This window comes from Lissotriton helveticus, chromosome 1_1, assembly GCF_964261635.1.
Source record: "Lissotriton helveticus chromosome 1_1, aLisHel1.1, whole genome shotgun sequence".
Taxonomy (NCBI): Eukaryota; Metazoa; Chordata; class Amphibia; order Caudata; family Salamandridae; genus Lissotriton; species Lissotriton helveticus.
Window position 1 is genome coordinate 290,773,579 of NC_136057.1, and position 22,645 is coordinate 290,796,223.

The 22,645-nt window shown below is 43.8% G+C and overlaps 1 protein-coding gene across 1 annotated transcript in view; it reads left to right on the top strand.

The window, feature by feature from the left end:
- LOC144797278 (aldo-keto reductase family 1 member B1-like) overlaps positions 1-22,645 on the top strand; it is a 143,080-nt gene that overhangs the window by 112,924 nt on the left and 7,511 nt on the right. The window contains exon 9 of the mRNA XM_078668211.1: positions 2,037-2,119. Within this exon, the coding sequence (XP_078524337.1) occupies positions 2,037-2,119 (83 nt within the window). The remainder of the gene's footprint in view (positions 1-2,036; positions 2,120-22,645) is intronic.

Genomic DNA, 22,645 nt, shown 5'->3' on the forward strand with positions numbered 1-22,645 from the left:
GCAAATCATAATCATCAGAATGAAGGTGGCTATTATGAACAACTCTACAGTCACTATGCAAGTTGGGGCAAATGTTAGAAAAGCTATAATCATATTTTCATCACACATCCATAGCCTATTATTTTATTCCCTGCCCACAATGTCCAAATTGTGATTAGCCCTTTCACTATATGGCTTATTGTTTTGCTAAGTATTATTATTCCAAGTCATGAATAGTTTATGCACATATCTCATACTATCATCGAGTCAGCATTTGGAACTCAGAGACATCTTTACACAGGAATTGCGCCACTGGAGCGTCACTTTTTCCGACGTTCCAGTAGTGCAATTCCCTGCTCCATATCTGGAGTTGTCCGTTCATGCACAAACACAATCTTTACTGCAACGCAGGCACCCTTGCACCACGGTCAAGGTAGCCTGCGCTGGCCCTAGGCAGCTTTTTTGTGCTGGTGCAAGGAAAAACACCCTGGGGGGGAGGGAGGGGGGAGGTGCCATATTCTGTTAATACTGCGCATCATAGCTGAATTGCTTGTAGTGCCGCGCTGCACCATTTCTTTGTAAAGATGCCCCACAGTCTCCCTCAGTCACTGGCCCTTAACCATTGGTTTCATATGGAGTGTGGCAGAACTGTTTCTGCTAATCTATTATCTTGCAAGAATAATGTGTTAACCATATGCCCTTTTGCATAAATAATGAAAACTAATGCTAATGTCTTGGATCTTTTTAAGGTCACTCTTCTGTGCAGCTGCGATTGCAAAGCACGTGAGAGAAATGGAGAGGTTTCTGTCTTTTTTAGTTAGTTTGAGCAGCGATAGAAAGATTTTGAGTTTCTCAAATAAAAACTTGGCAGTGCAGCACACATTTTGTTAGCATAACCATTCAAATAATTAGTCTGCTTTCCAGGCACTAAACCTCTTGCACACATTCTCTAGTCTGTTAGCATGCTCATGTTGTAATATAATCAGGCCTGCCATGTATTTAACATGCATTTTATTTTATAAAAGCCTTGTCACACATCACTAAATGTTTTTTCAAATTTAACATTTTTATTGCAAGCATTTTGCAGTCATATGTAGGCAGTAGCATATTTTCAGTTTTTTGTGGCATATTTCCAATTAGAAAATTCAAGAAAAAATCATTGCACCCGTCTACTATGGCTAGACCTATTGACTTTGTCAATGCTTGTTTTGTTCTGGAGAAGTTGCAGCATTCCGACAAGTTGGTTTAGTAATTTGTGGCCTTTCATCCTGGGTGGAAGCGGCGAAGGTACTTCTGAAAAACGCTCTTTGGGACGGTTGGAAACTCTTTTCGAAACAAATAGAAACTGTACGGGACCAGAAAAATGTATGCTGAAATATTGTGTGACAAAACTTTTTTCTCCTTAAATATTGTATTGAAAAATATCATCCCAATTGAGTTAATAATACAAAATAGTCTCTCAATGGAATTATATTTTTAAGCACAGTTTAGGCAACGTTTATTCAGATAATATTTTTTATCGATATTTTGATTTGCGACCAGTCAAACTATTGGCACTGGGACAAAAAATTATGAAGACAACTGCACTTCACTGTCTAGCATCCTCAAAGATCATGCTGCTGGCTTCCACCAAGAGTTGCTCCGTCTCTAGTAATCCAGAAGAAAAGCTTCAGGAAGATAGGAGGTTCTCCAAAGCCAACAGGGTGGCCCTGACTTAATTCAAAGCATGACGGGATCTTTATTCATAAATCAGAAAGACATATCTTTGTTTGTGCTTTTTGTGATGTCTGTGCAAGTTGCCACCATTTTTATTATTCTACGATGTTTGGTGGACAATTTGCCCAATGTTTAATATGCAGCTTGCCCCATCCGCTAGTTAACTAGTTCTAAATTGATAATGTAAAGGATACCAAATTCCATGATGGATGCCTGTTAAACCTGCAGTGATATATTGTTTTACAAGACTGTGCCTCGATCCTTCTGTGATTGGCAGTTAATTGATCATTTCTTCAGTGTTGCACGACTGACACAATTTATGTTTCTCCTGGCATTCCCAGGTATTTGATTTTAAACTGGCTCAAGATGAGATGGACACCATTATGAGCTTTAACAGAAACTGGAGATTCTGTGACATGGAACAGTAAGTATCCTGGCGGGTAAAAGGTGGAGCTCAAGTTTTTTATATTTAAGATAAGATGTGGATATTGGCACACACTTGCATCTTAGAAGTAAAATAAATGACAGATATTGTGGTTGGCACGCAATTACCATTTGGCAGATCTTTATGGTGGACTGAGTAGCAAAGAAGTTAGCATTCAATAAAATAATTGAAATCTGTGTAGCCCATTTGACCACACAAGAAGGACCAGGAATCACTAACTAAAGTCAAGGTGGTTTATTGCAAATTAGTAATCAAATCAATGCAAATTAAGCATTGCTCAGGTACAGAATTCAAAAGTTACTGTTATTCGACAAAGTAAGTTCAGTATACAACAAGCGCAGCCACATAGGTACAAATGACAAAAATTGTAAGTCACCTAAGCAGGCCTCTAGGTGGATTAGGGATGGTTCAGAATGGAAATCTCAAATAATATTCAGGAAATAGCAAAGCAAAACAGGAAGGTGTCACCATAGTAAGGATTTCAGTAGAAATGCTCTAAAAGATGTTTAGCATTTAGCTTTACACACAAAAATACAGCAAGCATAGCTCTGTACCTCTCTAAGCCAAGCAGGATCCGCTCTATACTCTGACAGTGTATACATACATTAATAAAAACACACAGATACATTCGATCCTCACCCCACCCTTCCAGGAACCAATGTAATTGCACTTCACATGCACAGTGGCAACATCTCCAGATTTTCCCATTCCATGAAACATGGACATTCTCACAGTCTTGGATGATACACCATTACTCATACACAAAACATAGATACCTTCTTCAGCTTATTAGCTCTTCACGTCACTGCCAAGATTTTCTTCCCAGGCCTCACTATCACTACTACATAGCACTCCTTTCTTTAGCTAATAAATCCTTGAAACTGCTCCTACAGAGGGGCGAAAATGCAAGGCAAACAGAAAATACATTGTGAAATTCAGGCATAGTTAAGCTAGTTTAGATGAACCCTAAAATGTCAACTGCGACTGCATGATTATACGTGCACATTAAATTTTATTATAAATGTAACTTAGGTAAATGTGTTCATGCTTACATCGTGTAATGTACTTTCAAATTATTGTAACACAACCTGTGACATAAGAGTAAATATGTATGAGAACTACATTTCTTCATGATTACGCTAAACATTAAAGTGCACACGCCATGATTATCTAGTTTCTACAGTGAAAGCATTTCAGTAATAAAGTTGAATACTTCGCTTCTCATTAATAAAGTTAGGCACACAGAGTACATGGTGCTAAATGCACATATGTATTGCATTTCCATGACGTGTTAGGGTGGAGCCAAAATTATGTGGTTCCAATCCCGCCTCTGATGGCAAATCTAGCTATGTGATGGACCAATCAAAACCTCATGGGTTTCATACATTTTTGTTTGGATTCCCCCAGATGTTTCATTTATCGTAGTATCTACTCTGACTTTCCACTAATTCTATATCTGCTCTCTTTGTCTCCACTCCCTTCTTTGCTTGTATACTCATATCCTTTAAAGATCAAAACCAGGAATATTGCACAAATAGAAATGATCACAAGGTGCTTCAAGGCGAATACCACTAATCCACTTTTCAGATATCCAAACCATCTACCCACTGAAGCAAATCCATTTCCAGTTGATTTCCAAGTACATGTTGCTTCCAACTCTTTCAAATTTCACTACAGATCAGTAATGTTCCTAATATAAATGTTCACTCTTGTAAGGGATGTAACTAGTACAACATTGTTGGACCTTTAACATCTGCCAGACTCCACCCTCTTTCGCTCGGAGGATGTTTAAAGCAAGGCGATTCTTCAAACCCATGGACTTTATAGCAACTGTTTCAGTATCCACAAATAATAAAGCTCCTGCTGTACTGGTGGACAGTTTATCCACAATGGTGGATAACTTTCTAATCTTGATGTCATTCAAAATCACACCTACAGATGAGATTATTGCACCCAAAATATCTTCTACTACTTCTCCAGCACTATCTGTTCTTTTGAGTATTGTCTTCTCTTCCCATACAGGATCATCAAAATGTTCCGCAAGATACATTTTTAGAAAACTATACCTAAATAACATGTACCATACCATCCTTTGGGCAAACTAAAATATGCATGTGCTCCACAAACATAATACAATCCAGAAATAACAGGATCTTTACCTACCAATAATGACTCCAAGTGCCCTCTAGCTTTAAAGGTGTTTTTTGCATTCACTCTTTCCCACACGGTTTGTATCAGCTGTAGACTTTTATCTAAATATGCATCATTTTCCCTTGGGTCTCCAATCTAAACCCAATGGTGCTTTGTTCTCTGCCAGGTGATGCATCTTTCTTCTCTAGCCCACTGATATCCAATTTTAACTTTCCTTGATTTAGATTCCATTCCTCTCCTCCTGTCTTCAATGGAATTTATAAAGTTCTTGTCTACATCTGTTAAAATACAAGTCAAATAGTTTGTATATGCAAAGACAGTGTCTAGTGTCTAGTGTCATGGTGTGGTTAAAGAATCCTTTAATTCTCTCTATATTTTTAGCTTCAGGGTGACTATTTAAATGCTTAAGTATGGGGACTTCTGAAAAAAATAAAATCAGAATTCCAAGAATAATACTGAAAATGACCCTGTTCATACAACAGATTCATTAACATGCCACAAGTAACACCATAAGTCAAAGAAATATGATGGTACTTGATGTACTTGATGTACTCTCTTCCGCTGATGCAGGTAATTGCGTACAGACGTAGCAATCCCTAGAATTCATAGTGTAAATGTACTCTAAAAGCAACTTATAACACACATTTGAAGAAAGATGTCCTCTAGATAAATCTACTTTTAAAAAGCCCTCATTTAGTAGACGAAAAGCTATTGTCAGTAGAACTTGGTGTACAAGGGTTGACTCTAGATCTAATTTCAGTAGAATTCAAATACATGGGTGAGTATAACCCTATAGGCAACATGATCAATACTAATATCACAGCTACTAACACAACTGCTAATATGTACCTACTTCTACTATCATTATTATTAGGTTCCATAACTTTTCTTAAATCTGACCACTGGGTGAAAAGTTTCAGCAGCAGTATCTTCTCTGTCGATTTCCCACTTGTGCAAATGGTAAAACAAAGTTTGAATGATATGAACAAATTAGGTACAATGCCTTCATGTGTCTTACCTAGAACTACTACAAGTTCTTCTAAATGACATCTTGCGCTCCATCAGCAGCCTTGGGCCTCAGTACCCTTCTTCGTTCTTTAAAGAAAGTCTATTTATAGTGTCTCAATTTCAAAAGTGCATTTCAAAATTCAGTCTAGAAATCATGCTAGTGATAATTCATGTCAATCTATTCAGTGTCAAGTTCAAGTTCAAGTTCAGAGATTTATATAGCGCACTGCTCACCCAGAGGGTCTCAAAGCGCTGGGGGGGGGGGTGCTATTATTTATCGAATATCCAAGTTTTTAGTTGCTTTCTGAAGGAGAGGTGGTTCTGATTAAGGCGGAGGTTGGAGGGGAGGGAGTTCCAGGTTTTGGCCGCTAGGTAGGAGAAGGATCTGCCTCCCATGGTGGAACTATGGATGCGCGGAATTGCTGCGAGGGCTTGGTTGGATGATCGTAGTTGGCGGGTGGGGGTGTAGAAGGACAGTCGTGTGTTGAGGCATTCGGGTCCTAGGTCGTATAGGGCTTTGTGTGCGTGGGTGAAGGTCTTTCAGGTGAGTGGAAATGTGAGCTGGACGAGGGATGTCCAGTATTAGTCTGGCTGAGGCGTTTTGGATACGTTGGAGTTTTTTCTGTAGTTTGGCTGTGGTTCCGGCGTAGAGGGTGTTGCCGTAGTCCAGTCGGCTTGTGACCAGTGCGTGGGTGACCGTTTTTCTTGTTTCGGTAGGTATCCAACGGAAGACTTTTTTGAGCATGCGTAGGATGTTGAAGCATGATGATGAGACGGCGTTGACTTGTCTGGTCATCGAGAGGGAGGAGTCCAGGATGAAGCCCAGGTTACGCGCATGATCCGTAGGAATGGGTGCGGTTCCCAAGGCCGGTGGCCACCAAGAGTCGTCCCAGGCGGAGGGGGATGAGCCTAAGATGAGGACTTCCGTTTTGTCCGAGTTCAGTTTTAGACGGCTGTTCTTCATCCATTCGGCTACTTCTTTCATTCCTTCGTGTAAGTTGGTTTTGGCGGTGTTTGGGTCTTTGGTGAGAGAGAGGATCAGCTGGGTGTCGTCTGCGTAGGAAATGATGTTGAGGTTGTGTTGTCGCGCGATGGATGCGAGGGGGCTCATGTATACGTTGAAGAGGGTGGGACTGAGTGAAGATCCTTGTGGTACGCCGCATATGACTTCGGTGGCCTCTGATCTGAAAGGGGGGAGGCGGACTCCCTGGGTTCTTCCAGCGAGGAACGAGATGATCCATTCTAGTGCTTTTCCTTGAATTCCGATGTTGCTGAGGCGTTGTGTGAGGGTGCTATGACAGACTGTGTCGAAGGCTGCGGAGAGGTCAAGAAGGATGAGGGCAGCTGTTTCTCCGTTGTCCAGTAGAGTGCGGATGTCGTCTGTTGCTGCGATGAGGGCAGTTTCGGTGCTGTGTTTGGCTCGGAAGCCGCATTGTGAGGGGTCGAGGGATTTGTTGGATTCAAGGAAGGCGGCGAGCTGACTGTTGGCGGCTTTCTCAATGACTTTGGCAGGGAATGGGAGGAGCGAGATGGGGCGGTAGTTCTTAAGTTCAGTGGGGTCAGCTGTGGTTTTTTTTAGAAGGGCGCTGAGTTTGGCATGTTTCCAGCTTTCCGGGAAGGTAGCGGAGTTGAAGGAGGAGTTGATGACGTCACGGAGATGGGGTGCGATGATCGAGTCTGCTTTGTTGAAGATGTGGTGGGGGCATGGGTCGGTTGGCGATCCTGAGTGGATGGAGTTCATCAGGCGGATGGTGTCTTCGGTGGTGATTGCGTTCCAGGCGTGAAGGTTGTTGGAGTTCTGTTTTAGTTCGGGGGTGGGTGAGGAGGGCAGGTCTTTGGACTGGTTTTTGAAGCTGTTATGTATGTCGGCGATTTTGTTGTGGAAGAATGAGGATAGAGAGTCGCAAAGGTGTTGGGAGGGAGTGATGTCGTTGCTGCCGGCGGTGGGGTTGGTGAATTCTTTGACGATGTTGAATAGTTCCTTGCTGTTTTGGGCGTTGTTGTCAAGTCGATCCTTGAATGCTGATTTCTTGGTGGATCTGATGAGTTGGTGGTGTTTGCGGGTGGCGTTCTTGAAGGAGGCCATGTTGTCAGTGGTTGGCTTTTTTCTCCAGGCTTTCTCGAGGGTACGACAGAGCTTCTTGGATTTCTTAAGGTCGTCGTTGAACCAGGGAGCTTTTTTGCTGCCTTGCTTGATATGGTGGTTTTTCAAGGGGGCTAGTTCATCGGCGCAGTGGGTGATCCATAGTGCGATGTTGGTGGCTGCTTGGTTTGGGTCCGAGGAGTTGGAGGGAATGTTTTGGTGCAGCGATGTGAGAAGTTGGTCGGTGGTAATTTTGTTCCAATTTCTTTGTGGAATATGTTGTGGGGCATTGTGGGTCGTGGTCTTATTGTAGTTGAAGTGAACGCAGCTGTGGTCCATCCAATGGAGAGCTGTGGTGTGATCGAAGGAGATGTGCTTGCTGGAAGTGAAGATAGGGTCGAGCGTGTGTCCGGCAAGGTGGGTGGGGGTGTCGACAAGTTGTTTGAGTCCGAGATTGGCCATGTTGTCCAGGAGGTTGGAGGTATTGCTGTCGTTTTTCTTTTCCAGGTGAAAGTTGAGGTCTCCCAGTAAGATGTAGTTCTCGGAGTGGAGGGCATGTGGGCTGATGAAGTCAGTGATGTCTTCGCTGAATTGTGTACGGGGTCCTGGAGGTCTGTAGATGAGGGTGCCTCTGAGTGTGGTCTTGGGGTCGGTGTGGATCTGGAAGTGAAGGTGTTCGGCGGTAGCGAGGGTGTCGTCGGAATTGGTTGTGATGCGGATGTGGTTTTTATGGACGATGGCGATGCCTCCTCCTGTCTGGTTGATGCGGTCCTTTCGGATGATCTTGTAGCCGTCCGGAATGGCTATGGCGATGTCGGGCGCTGATGAGGCGTTCATCCAAGTTTCTGTGAGAAAGGCGGCGTCCGGTGATGTGGTGTCGAGTAGGTTCCAGAGTTCAATGGCATGTTGGTGTATCGAGCGGGTGTTGAGCAGGATGCACTTCAGGTGGTTAGTGTTGGAATTCAGTGTGGAGTCTGTGGATTTGGTGTGGATCCTGGTGCAGTCGAATTGGCAGGAGAGGCAGGTGAAGGGTCCATGTGTTTGACCCGGGGCCGCTTGGGTGCAGTTTGGGACTCGGCCGGGATTGAGTGCTGAGAGGAATGCGGCGTCGTACGTTATGCGGGTGGATTTGTTTTTGCGGGGGCCAGGGGTTCTGGGGCTGGGCGCGGTCCAGGCACGGACGGGCAAAGACGGGCTTACCTTTGGCGCACCTTCGGCGCGCATGGGGCGCGATCGCTGCGCGTAAAAGCATCTGTCATAAGTGGATGGTGGAGGGGGGTGGGGCGAGGGAGGAGCAGCTGGGAGGTGGGAGCGGGGGGAGATCCGGGCTGGGAGGCAAACAAACAAACAACAAGATGGCTGCAAGCTGCAAGCCACAAGTGAAAACAGGACGAGATGGGGCACGACCTTCCTTAATCAATATCAACTGGGCAGCACAATCAATCGGGCAACTATATGCAAAGCGAGTGGCACAGCAATTGAAAATGGCACAGTTACAGATAAATCACGGTCAGCTCAAAAAGCGCTACTATGATTCTATTCACGGGTTGCTCATAAGCGCTACGGTGATTCTATATTTAGCAGGGCGCTCGAGTCTGGCAATACGCGCTACTATGACAGTGCAAGATGATAGCAGTGAGAGGCAATTGCAGCATTACGATACCACGTGGGAGAGCAGGGAGCAGCGAGGGGAGCGACCGCTTATGTGAGGCTCAGGACGGTCACAGCGCTGAAGCTGCGAAGGTAGAGCCTACACTCTCTGTGGGAGGGAGGAGCAGCTGGGAGGTGGGAGCGGGGGGAGATCCGGGCTGGGAGGCAAACAAACAAACAACAAGATGGCTGCAAGCTGCAAGCCACAAGTGAAAACAGGACGAGATGGGGCACGACCTTCCTTAATCAATATCAACTGGGCAGCACAATCAATCAGGCAACTATATGCAAAGCGAGTGGCACAGCAATTGAAAATGCACAGTTACAGATAAATCACGGTCAGCTCAAAAAGCGCTACTATGATTCTAATCACGGGTTGCTCATAAGCGCTACGGTGATTCTATATTTAGCAGAGCGCTCGAGTCTGGCAATAAGCGCTACTATGACAGTGCAAGATGATAGCAGTGAGAGGCAATTGCAACGTTACGATACCACGAGGGAGAGCAGGGAGCAGCGAGGGGAGCGACCACTTCTGTGAGGCTCAGGACGGTCACAGCGCTGAAGCTGCGAAGGTAGAGCCTACACTCTCTGTGGGAGGGAGGAGCAGCTGGGAGGTGGGAGCGGGGGGGGAGATCCGGGCTGGGAGGCAAACAAACAAACAACAAGATGGCTGCAAGCTGCAAGCCACAAGTGAAAACAGGACGAGATGGGGCACAACCTTCCTTAATCAATATCAACTGGGCAGCACAATCAATCAAGATCAAGGTACGAGCGATCTTTCAGCTCCCCAAATATGTCTCTCCAGCCCAAATGAGGTTGGAATTTAGGCTTCAAAACCAGGTGACAGAGGGAAGGGGAGCCTTAGTAAAATGCTGGCACAAGATCAGAGCTGCCAAAGAAGGGACTTTGAATAACCACCTTTGGCTAGAGTTGTCTTGCAGCAGAAATCGCCAGCCAACAAGTATCTCTTTGAATCCATCAAGATTCTAGGCCTGACAGACCTTTGGACTTGCCCAGCGACTTATTCAGCATTTAAACCATTGTTACAAAGACAACAAGATTAATATCAGTCATAGAGGACAATAAAGCACTGTCAAAGAGACCCCATGGCTGGGCTGTGCTCAACAATTTTGATGTCCTTACACCTCAAACCTACCTCAAGGCAGGAACTAAGTTGGTGACTAAAAAAAAATCCTAAAACTTCGATTGGGAGTTGGTTCAATTGTCCCGTTTTTGCCGCCCTGGGAAAGAAGAGGAGGAGACCAGCCATGCCGTCTGTGTGCCTGTGGCATGGACAATCCTATTCATATTATCTGCATTTGCAACAAACTAAAGGGTATAAGGAGCACCCTATTAAAACCATCCTTTAACCAGCATGGAGTCAGGTCCTGCAAGCAGGTGGTAATGATGTGCTTTAATCCAACTTTAGTACAGCGAAACTGCTGCCGTACAATTTTTTTATAACTCACTACACTGAGTTTGAAAAACTTAATGTCACCGGCCATGAACTTTGCTCTATAAGATGGGCATGGGTACCTTTTGATCTTGATCCATTAAGTTAACTTGAGAATCCTTACAATAGCATTAAGACGCCACAAACAGGCGCAATCTGTAATTGCTACCTGAAGCCTGGGATCATTTTGAATGACTAGTGCACCACTAAAATAAGTTAAATAATGTTAGAGTGAAAGTATGCGAAAGAACTTGGTGCAGTGAAAACTTACATAGATAATTCTTACTAAATTGACTTTTAATTAGACTTAATCAGATTGAGCATTAACTGTTGAGAAAACTATTTTCCATGAGATCATCTTAATCGTTTTATGTATAAAAACAAAGAGGAACGTTTTTAACATTGTTTAACTTTTGTATTAACATAATATGTTTTGATGTAATGTCTATGTATGCAATGATTTTAATTAATCAGGCATCATAATGAACTTACCATTACCATTACCAGCGGCAAGGTACAGTCAAAACCCAGTTCAGCCATAAGTCTTTCAGCTGGAGTTGCACTTTGATCCTCCAGATCCCAAAACACTTTCCCAAAAAACTCTTTCTCTCTGTCATTTGTTGCAAAATATGTCCACTCAGGTGAAGAGTACCTTCGACAGGGTGCTCTAGCTCTCTTTGATCTCATGAGTGCAAGCCCTTCGTTTTTTACTGTCACTCAGGTCAAAGTCCTCAGTATCCTCTGGAATGGATGTATGTCATTACATCGCATACCAATACCATGTGTGCCATTACAATGCGTGTATTATTACGCATTGTCAATGACAACGACATGCCATTACATCAAAAAATATTACCACAACTATGCTTTTACCACGCATGCCAATACAAGGCAAAGGCATGTGTGGTAAAGCTATACTCGTGGTAAAAGTTTGCAGGGTAAGTGACTCTACCTTACCCTAACCTAAACAATAATACAGTACCACTGCACAACCCTCACCCGACCCCCAGTCCTCTCCCTACAATAACACTACACTAGTCTGCACGACCCCCTGACACTACCCTAAAACACTACACTACACTACACAAACACAACACTGCCCCAAACCCTAAAATACCACACTACAAAAACACCACAACACTACCCTAAACCCCAAACCAATACACTACACAAAAAGTACAACACTACCCCAAACCCTAAAACACTACACTACACATACACTACAACACTACCCTAAACCCTAAAACACTATCCCCAGCACGACCCTGTCCTTATCCCCAGTTCGGTCCCTACACTGAAACACTACCCTGCACAACCCCCCAACACTACCCTAAACCCTGAAACACTACACTACATAACACTACACAAACTTTACAACACTACAACAAAAGTAACCCCCGCCCCAAGTGCAATCCCCCTTACCTCATTCTCCTTGTGGTTCCTCTCTCCTGCTTCCAGCGTCGTATGAGGGGCGGTGCATGTCGTTGTGAGGAAACATCCTCAGTTTCCTCACAATGACATGGATAGCCATTACGTTGCATGCATTGTAAAAGCGCATGCGATGTAATGGTATGCATAGTAATGGCTACGCATTGTTACATCGCATGCTTTGTAACGCATGCTATGTAATGGTATTGCGTGGTAAAATCCACATTGTGATTGCTGTTTCCCCTCTGGAATAGTGTGCAGCACATGTTCCTCAGACAAATTCGCCCTCACTCTCTTGCCTTCTTGGCCAACATTCTCCAGTTCTCACTCGCTTCACCATAGCACTAAGTCCTTCATCAGGATGTGAATCTGGCCTAGTCAACACCACAGGAAGAGACACTCTTGTCTCATTTTCAAATGTTGACTCATATGGACCCAACCCCCCCAGACCAAATGGGTGTTGTTTCAAACTCTTGTTGTTACCCCAGAACTTGTCTAACCTGCTGCTGATTTCTCTCGGTCACAACTGCTACTTCTGGGAGAGGTGCTGTTACATCATCTAGGACGCACTCAACTCTGCGAGTGTGGATGGCATGTACCCAGTTGGGGAGACCTCTGCACTTGGCCGCAGTCGTCACTAAAATGACCTGGTAAGGACCACACCAACGATGCTCCAAGCACATTATCCTAACATGCTGCTTCTGATGTGACACGGCTGTGGCAGTTTCAACCCGAAGAGACACAGAATGCACCACGTCAGACCGTCCTATGTTGTAATCAAGAATCATCTCATCTGTAATGTTCACAAGTGCATTTCCATATACATCTGCAATCTCATTGCTCTGTCCATGCTTATCTCATAAGGAGACAATCCTGTCCTCCGATCAGCAATACTGTGAAGACTCATTAACACGAGGCAAAGCATCAGACCATTTCAAAGACACTGAAGCACACACTTTGGCTAGTCTGGATTTCAGTTTGCCATTCATTTGTTCTACAATTTCTGAATCCTCATGATGTTGACTACAATGTAGTCTCTGCTTCACTTCGAATGATGCACACAACATTCTCCAGACCTCATTATTAAAATGAGTTCCTCAGTCTGGCTCCAGAGAAGACGGGAACCTGAACCTAGGTGTTAACTTCCTCAACAACAACTTTGCTACTGTGATACTGTCATTTCTTCTGGTCGGGTAAGCTTCACCCCAACGTCAAAAGATGCACAGACATCTCAATAATGTCCAATTGCGTTTTGTTGAATGGACCTCCTGATCTCCCTTTGTAACTCAGTGTTGCTGCACTTCTCTTCCCAACATTCATTTGTTGATAAACACCACATCAGCGATACAATCCGTCACTCATCAACCTGAATTTGGGATTAAACCATGTCTGATGGAACAAGCGTAGAATTGCATCCCTCCCTATGTGAGCAGGGCCATGGCAATGTCAAGTCATTACACAGGTCTTAAACCATCCGAACCCAAATATAATCTCTTTTAACACACCCTGCTCTGAACAAACTTTGCTGTTCCGCATCATTCACTACTTCCTATGACCTCTTAGCCTCCTCCCATGTATCAGCTGTGATTTTTAAAAGGTTGTAATTGGTGTCATCTGCTGATTTGGTGCAGTCCTAGCCGTTAAATGTAAAAGCACTAAGAGCACAGTAACATGCAACTTTGTCAGCGTATCTGCTACAGACTGTTACATAGCCATCTCAACTGCGGTGTGCAGAGCATTTCACAACCGCAATCTTGGCAGATAGCTGTAGAGCTTCGAGCAGCCTATTAACATCTACCACATTTCTGATGGGGAAACCTGAAAGTCATGAAACACCTCTGTGACCATAACTGTTCAGAATTGTGAACAACACTAAAACCGTACTGATTATCAGTGAAAATCGTAACTTTCAACTGTGCAGAAACACAGCATGCCCTAGTAAGGGCAATCAAGTCAGCCACTTGTGGGGATGTTATTCCTTTTAGCCAAGAGATTTCAATTACATCCGATAATGTACAAACTACATATGCAGCTCTCAAGTTTCCTGCTTTGTTTCATAGACAAGATCAATCAATGAACAGCATAAAATCAGACTCAGGCAGTTGCTCATCTTGGATATCTGGTCTTGGCTTGGTTCACAGTTAAGTAACATTGAGACAGTCCTACTGTACTTCGTTATCATCACCTATTCTCAGGGAAGGGCAGCAAAGTTGCAGGATTTAGAGAGGCACAACACTTTAATGTCACGTTATCCGCTGCCAGAATGATAAACTCATATCTGGTCAAGCGGTTATTTGTAAGTTTTGTGTGCAGGTACGGGGCAACAATATTTCTACAGAGTGGGGCACAAAGACAGTCAAGGGATGACTCAACACAATACTTTCACACCTATCAATGCTGACACTAGTAGCAGCTACGACCTTAAAGTATCCAGGCAGTGCTGCAGCTATGGGATCAAGGGTAGCAGAAAAGTAGGCAGCAGTTCTTCAGCTAGTATCATGTAACCATAAAAGCTCTGAGAGAGTGCAGCCCTCTCTCTCACTGAAAAAGAGCAAAAACGGTTTATAGTAATTAGGCATTTCCAGAGCCAGGTCACGACCCAGATTATCTCACAGCCATCAGAAAACAACCAAACAGTTGCCGAACCAGACGACAATAGCCTTCCTTTCCCAAAAACATCCTGTTTTCTTTCTGAGTAGCCAGTGGGTTCATTTTCAGAATTACTTAGATTCTTTCTTGTGACACCCTCCTCATTCCTTTCTCAATGTGATGTCCTAGAACAGGACTTCCTTTTGACAAACAATTGTTTAGGGACACTATGTCTATTTTCAGCCAGAAGGTTGAACAATGGAATAGTGTCTTGTTTACAAGCCTCCTGTGTGTTCGACTCAAATAACAGATCGTTGATGCACTGGACTAGCACTAAATTACAGGGCATGATTAAGGACTCAAGGTTCTTTTTGAGGATCTGGTTAAAGATAGATGGGTTCTCTGTTTATCCTAAAATATGGTTCTGGAACCGGAATGCAAAAAGGAACTGGCGTCCCACATGCAACAGTATAGAAAAGAAGGTATGACCCAAATCTATAACAGTGAACCACTCAGCTTCACGTGGAATTTGAAATAATATCACAGCTGGATTCAGTTCCATGGGACAACATGAAACAACAATAGTAATAATCTCTCTCAAATCTTGGGCAATGCGGTACTTACCGCTAGGCTTCTGCAAGCCCAAAATGGGTGGGTTACATGGACTTCCCATTGTCCCCCTCAAAATGCCTTGTTGTATCATTAAATCGATCACGGAAGTAATCCCAGCAATTGTTTTGGGGTTAAATTATGTTTTGTGGAGCTCTTCGATACTCTTTTGATGAGACCTACATCCTTTCCTGAAAAGTCCCAGACCTCTAGCTCCACAGTGTCTTTGAACTCTGATGGCAAATTGTCATTTGTCATTAAGGGGGACAATCCAATGTCTGGACCCTGCTTTTCCAGTTTAAAGCAAACATCCTGATCATAGGTTACGAACTCTACACCTTTTGGGGTACAATGAATTGTGCAATTCAGTTTGCAAAACAAGTTGATATCAGTGTTCCGGGGAAGCTGCGAGCACGTGCGCGCGCACATCTTTCACTCCAAGCGCGTAATGTCCTATTTGAAGTGCGCACAGCAGATCCCTCTAAGGGTTCGCATCGCCAGGAGTGGCGGAGGTAAGTTTGCTTTTTTTATGGCAGCCTGGGCTCGCATTCAGTAGTAAGAAGCTTGTGCACTTGCTGCATTTCATTTCCTAACGGGTAGCGGCTGGGGGCTGATTGTGGACCATTGTGAAAATATTTCTGTTAATTACAGCGCATGACGGTGCTGGCATTAACAGGAATACTTTCACTAAGGTCCACAATCAGCCGGCAGCCGCACTCTATTAAGAAATTAAATGTAGTAAGTCCAAAACCACGACGTGTGCTTTACGCTTTATGCTTTTGGACTTGATGCATGTTTTTAGGTTTCGCCTGGCGATCCGCTGCGCAGCAGCGTTCGCGCAGGGCGAAAACTTTTGTTTACAGTATGGGGGACTTGAACATGCCCCTTCTTCCATTGGCTAGCTCCATAAATGGAGGCTAGCCATTGGAAGACATCGTTGTCAATCACTCTTTCCCCGTCAGAACGCGATTCGGGGGCGTTTCTGGGTCTTTTTTTAAGTCCCGCCCTCTCCTCTTCCCATTGGCTGGAGTACACCCTTTCACGTTCATCACGTTTCTTTCAGTGTTATGAGCACTTTTCAATGCTTGTTAATATCGGTGTTCGTTTTATTATTTGTTTTAATTCTTAATCTTCGTTGGTGTGTATTCTTTTATCGCCGTTACGGTACGCTTATTTAATTTTTTTAGCAGTCGCTGCCGTTATCTATTTATATACAACTACCTACACCGACGGATTTGAAGAGATAAATTGCGGTCATAAGAAATTGAGGTGAGTCAGACGTTTAGCATGTGGTTGTTTTGAATCCTATTTTTATATGTTTATACGTACGAATGATATATGTGGTTAGCTGGATCCTGGAATGTGGAATTTTCTATTCATCGGGTGCAGTAAAAAGTCGAGGAGACCCTTTACCCACTGCTTCAGTGGGCTGCCCATTAGGCGGGCATCTGTGTCGCGCCCTTGTGTCTGGTCCCTCTGTCCCTATGTCTGGCCGTTACTCAGTCACCTGTGCATAACGTTGCCCTGTGGCGGCACTCTGTATCCTTCTGCGTGGACCAGCCTCGCGCAGCGCCCTCGGGTCTATCCCCCACCCCGTGCCCTTTGGCCCGCTTGGCGAGCTAACTTGAGCCGGCAGAGGTGCGGGAGGAGGAGGCGCGGGGGAGATGCCTCAATGCGCAGCAGAATTGTTACACACTGTTTGCTACCTCTTACTTTTGTTTGCTTTCGATACTTGCACAAGTGCCACCATTGCCTTCGTGACGTTTGTTCTTGTGTTTGAGTGTCCTCCATTTATTGCAGTATTTTACCTCTTCTTGTACTTTGTACGCTTTTGTAACCTGCACACGTCACTTTTCTCCTCCTGTAATGCACCGTTTGCTACCTCTTGTACTTTGCTCACTCACGATTGTCACTTTTACCTCATGTATTGTAACTTTTACTTTTGTAATTTGCTCACTTGTAATGTTCTCTTATATCAGTTCTGTTCCTTTTATGAAGCGCTCTGCCACCTTCGGGTAAAGTCCGCGCTATATAAAATCGCATTAAATAAATAAATTGCATCAGACGCTTCCTCAGAAACTGCCTGAAGCGGCGGACGAGGGAGTGGCCCGCATACCGGCAGCCAGCCGTTGGCTCCTTGCAGCCCGGTCAAGTGCCCAGATATCAGACAGGGTACTGATGCCCGCATATTAATAAAAGCCAAAACTTAGAACATGGCGCGGGCCTCATGTTGCTGTGCTTAGATGTAAATGAACAGTACTGCGAGTCTACAAGGGCCTGCCTCCCTTGTAAGCTGTGAATATTTCATTTTGGGTACTGCATATCTATTTACATTTAAGGTGTGATTTCCAAATGTTGTCATCGTTTTCCTGCCCCTTTGTTTTCAATTATTTTAGTATAGAGAGGCCTTCAGCTTTTTTCCCTCCACAGAGTTTTATTGTTCGAGAAAAGGCTTAATATACTGCGCATTGAAAGAAACTAGATACAAAGAAACAGAGATACAAAGGTTCATAGAATGCTCTCCATTTTTTTATTCTCTCTTTAAATGCAATATTTGGAAGGCGGTGTCTGTAGGTAAAAAAATTAATTTAAAAAATCACGCTAGAGGTCTCCTGTACAGCGCTGACACATTTCCAGTTATTGTTGGGCGCACCGATGGGACAGACAGATTATGTGTGCGTGAGAGAGATCATTTGTGTGTGTGGAAATAATTGCAAGTGTTTGCGTAAGAAAGATTGTGTGTGAGAGTGTGTATGTGAGAAAGTGATAATTATTGTGTGTGTGTGGTCGAGAGATTATGTGTGAGCGTTTGTGTGAGATTGTAAGTGTGTGTGCATGATAGAGACAGACAGATTGTGTGGGAGAGAGAGAGACTGTGTGTGAGAGAGAAATTGTGTGTGGTAGTAAGATTGTATGTGTGCGTGTGACCCACTTTGTAATGTAATTACAAATTGTATGGCTATTGACATTGTAAATGACAATGCCATTTATTTATCTGTTTTCAAAACCAACACATAAATAAAAATGTTGTCATTTACAATGCTAATAACTCTAACGTTGGCAAAGGCGAGACCGTTGCATTGTAAATGCTTGTTTTGTTAGTGTAAAGCGGCTGCAGGCCGATTGCGAGCTTTTGTGAAAATATTCCTGTTAATTGCAGTGTATGACGGTGCTGCAGTTAACAAGAATACTTTCCCAAAGGCCCATATTGAGCCCTTAGTCGCGCCCCATTAAAAAAACAAGCCTTTGCAATGCAATAGGTCTCGCATTTATGCAAGTTTAAGCTATTGGCATTGTAAATGACAATGCCTTTTATTTATGTTTAAAAATAAATAAAAGGCATCGGGCCCGATTCACAGAACTAACTTAAGACAAAATCCTAAACTTACTACTTTTGGTATTCACAGAAGTTAGGATTTTGTCTTAAGACAGACTTAAGACAGACTTAAGACAGACTTAAGACAAAATCCTAACTTAAGTCTGTCTTAAGTCTGTCTTAAGACAAACTTAAGACAAAATCCTAACTTCTGTGAATAACAAAAGTAGTAAGTTTAGGATTTTGTCTTAAGTTAGTTCTGTGAATCGGGCCCATCGTTATTTGCGATGTCAAAAGCTCAAACTCGCGTAAATGCAAGACCTATTGCATTGCAAATGTGATAATGCGCTGCCCCCAGGTTAGCTGCTTACTCTTGCTGCCTGTTAGTGAAAGATGGACCACCAAACTGAAGCAGCCTTTCAAAGTGTGCGTTAAACCAGCCTCCACTTTCAGGGGGACAAAGACTCCCATGCAGGTGAGCGCAGTGAGTGACTTCACTAACCGTCATGGAGAAGCATAAAGGTGTCCAAGGGACCCCCATTCAAATGGCGCTGTGACTGCAGGCCATCTAGGACCAGGGCCCTTTCTCCGGTGTCTTGGTCAGCTCCAAATAATTTGGAAAGGATCTCGTATGAAGTCACCACTTGCAGTCTTTAAATGACTAGAGTCTGATATAACCAGTCACTACTTAATAAACTAGCAGTCTTATTAAATATGTTTTTCGCTCGAGTTCACAACCCAGATCTGAGCTTTGCCAGTAGGTCTGACGATTCACGATGGCCTTTTTAAAAAATAAAAAAAGGATTTCTAGCTAGGCATGTGCAAACTAGTTCAATTATTCATATACCATTTTGTGCATGCAAATGTGCCTGATGTGTCTTTTCAATTAATGATTTGTGGTTTTATGTGTTATTTTTTGTGGGATTTGTATACTTTGTGAATATTAGCAAGGCTATTTTTCATGTTACAAGGCACTGTTGTATTTTCTCAATGAAAAGAACATGAACATTCGATATCTGCGATGACAGGCTACATTGTGTTCTGCCACTTTCATTGCAGAACATACCACATACATGTGCAAATAAAATGGCTTTGACATAATGTAATTTGTCTTACGTTACATGGAATACACTTTTCAATGCATTTCTGCTTATTAGTCTGTGATTTCATGGGACTGAAGTGCATTTTTCAAGCGCAGTGACTGAAAACGGACCGTCTCATGTCTGCATGTGATTGAAAATGAATGCTTTTGTTACTGTGTGACTGGACCGATTCTCCACTCCCCCATATACACATGGAATGAATGAGCAGCAATATCTGTAAAAAAAAAAGGTTCTTTTTTTCTGTTGTCATGTTTGAGTTTGCGTCAATCTTGAATGGTCTATGAGACATCTTTTACACGTGTTATATGAACCACTTTTTGCACCAGCAGCATGCTCACTAACCATGTTTGATTTACGTGAAAGAAAAAAGGGCCTGATCGAAAGTTTGCTGACAGGTGTTTGAGCGCATGCGTGAAGGATACCCATTTCGTTATTTAAAGTGCATTAGCATTTAAAGCACAAATAAGGTGGAACAAAAACATAAGGAGGAACAGAAACAAAAAAAGGTGCAGCTTTAGCATCCATTTGTGGAGAACACCCTACGGACCGAGCTTTTGGGCTGAGGTATGTTTTACATCCGAATGCGGGTGGCGTGCTTAAGGAAAGCGTAGCACCCAGGATAAACACAAGAAGAGGACACCAGCCTGGCAGAGGCCTCACTCCCACCAGGGCCACCAGAGGCAGCCGAGGGAAGCGCCCTAGAGCCATGCAGCCTCCTGCGATGTGAGACCTACACGGATGAGAGCTGCAGGCAGGTATACCTGAGTAGGGCAGGCGAGTGGGCAGGAGCCCACCGGGCAGGACATGGCATCCTCATCAGGGCCAGGTGAGCTGGGGGGGCTTGCACTGCAGCACTGGAGGGGCTGGGTGAGTGCAGGAGGCACTACAATCTGTTGCAGAGCAGGGAGGGCTGTGACCAGCGATCACCAAAAGCACATCCATGGCCCACGAGCTATGAGACAATAGACAGCGGGAGGGGGCGGGAACAAAAGGGACAGGAACAATGGGAGGGGAGCGGGAACAGGACACTAAACAGAGCAGCGCTGGCTCAGGCGCGACCTAAATAAGCTGCGGCCATTGGCGAATACAAAAAAGTGCTTACAGACTAAATGAAGGAGACAGTATAACATTGCAAGTAAACTATCCAGTCCTGATGGGCGGTCCCAAAAGGAGACGGGGCAGTAACAAGGAGGGACTAAGAATCCTCATTATCAATTGGAAGCCAGCAGTTACCATGGACAATGACACCAGCCAATGGAAAATATGGGCTGGGCTACCACACCACTTCTAAAAAATAGTCTAATACAGCATGCCTCGTAAAGCTAGCAGCGCTTTGCGCTGCAATGCTAGGCAGGAACTAAAAACAAGCATCAAGTCCAAAAGCACGACTTGCACAGCTGCCATGGTTTAAAACTGCACTGTGTGACTTTTAATAATTTCAGTGGTTACTAGAGACACTGTAGTTTGACGTGGTGTTTGTAAAGTGGCTGAAATGGTCTAGGCAGTTCCTTTCCACCTTTCAAAAAGTCCCCTATGGTGCGCTGTTGGTTGCTTAAATTGGGATGCCTGGCTTTTATGAATGTCTGCCATGTACAGTCTGATAAAAACATTTTCAGCCTCTGCTGAAAATCGGAACATGATAGATGAACGGCGGCATCGTGTTGGATTTATGGTTCAGAATTGAAGATATACTTGATATTCCTAAAGGATCTACCTTTCTGTCAGATGCTCAGAAGGTTACTGATGTTAAAAAAATAAGATGGCCGCGCCCCTTTCTTTAGACACTGCACCCACATGCATGGTCTGGTTACTGGCCCACATAACCTTGGCTGCAGCACACAGAGGAAAAAAATTAGAGGGAACATTGGTTGCAATCTGACAAATTTACAGGACCCGAATCACACACCACATACTGGTGATTCTCCTCAAAGACCCTATTTTAACAGGCACTTCCTTTGTCACTGGGCGTGTCATTTGCTGATTTTCAACTCCTACATCTTGGATTCTTTTTCCAGGGAGGGCTAGGTTTGGAACTTCCACTGTTCTTACAGTGCAGCGGGTAGCACTAGTATCAATCAGGAATGATACGGGATGGCCATTCACCTCACCTTCCACAAACGGACTACCCTGGTCTACCTAAAGGACTGCGCCAAGAACACAATCCCCCTCCTTCCTCAGGCACCATCATTGTGACAAGTCAGAACCATAATCTTCAGACACATCAAATATAGGAAGTTTTTGAAGCGCACCCCGATTCTGGAAGGAATTTGATTAACATTTAGGACTGTATTTGAGGTAAATCTGTGATCATTCACATTTTGCTGCAGCATCAGGGCTTGTAGAACCTGCACTATGAAGCTTGTGGCACATTATATTTTTGCATTCGCTGTCTCTGCACATTTTGTGACTGTACCAGGTTATTATTCTAGGGCTAGGTAAACACTGAATCCTGAACCTAATTTCCCATTCTCCATGTTGCAAAGATTAAGACGACATTCCAGCTTCCACTGCCCAAACTTATTGCAATAATGAAAAGGATTTGATCTCTTCAAAGTGGCCACATCAACTCCAGTGCTCGGGTCAATTGGAGCACCACGACCTCTACCTTGTTGTCAGAACCTATTTCCACCGTGCATCATAGGAGCACCCTGCTGATACACTCCTTGCATTGAACCAACATTTCTCACAAAAGATTGACTTGGGTTTCCTCTCTGTGCGGCTGTCATCTGCACCACCATCAATTACACCTGCAACCATTTCTGCTTCATGTCTATTTCATCACTGCAGTATTTCATGTACCTCAAAATCTCATCAACTTATTTATTCTGCCAACAAATCAAATGCTGTTGAATCATTGAACCAACCTCACGTTTCAATCCTGTTACAAACCGAAGCACAAACCTTTCCATATCTTCCGGCTCGAGAGTTTCCATTCCACTATACTGTATAAACACCTGCAACAATCTCTCATAATAAGCATGCACTGACTCTTTTTGCTCTTAGGTCGTCCTGTCAAACTTGACACAATCAGTATCTTTAGCTGCTATTTTTTGCTTTCATAAAAGTCACTAGGTGATACTTTTCATCAACAATGGCAATGGAACACCTGTCACTG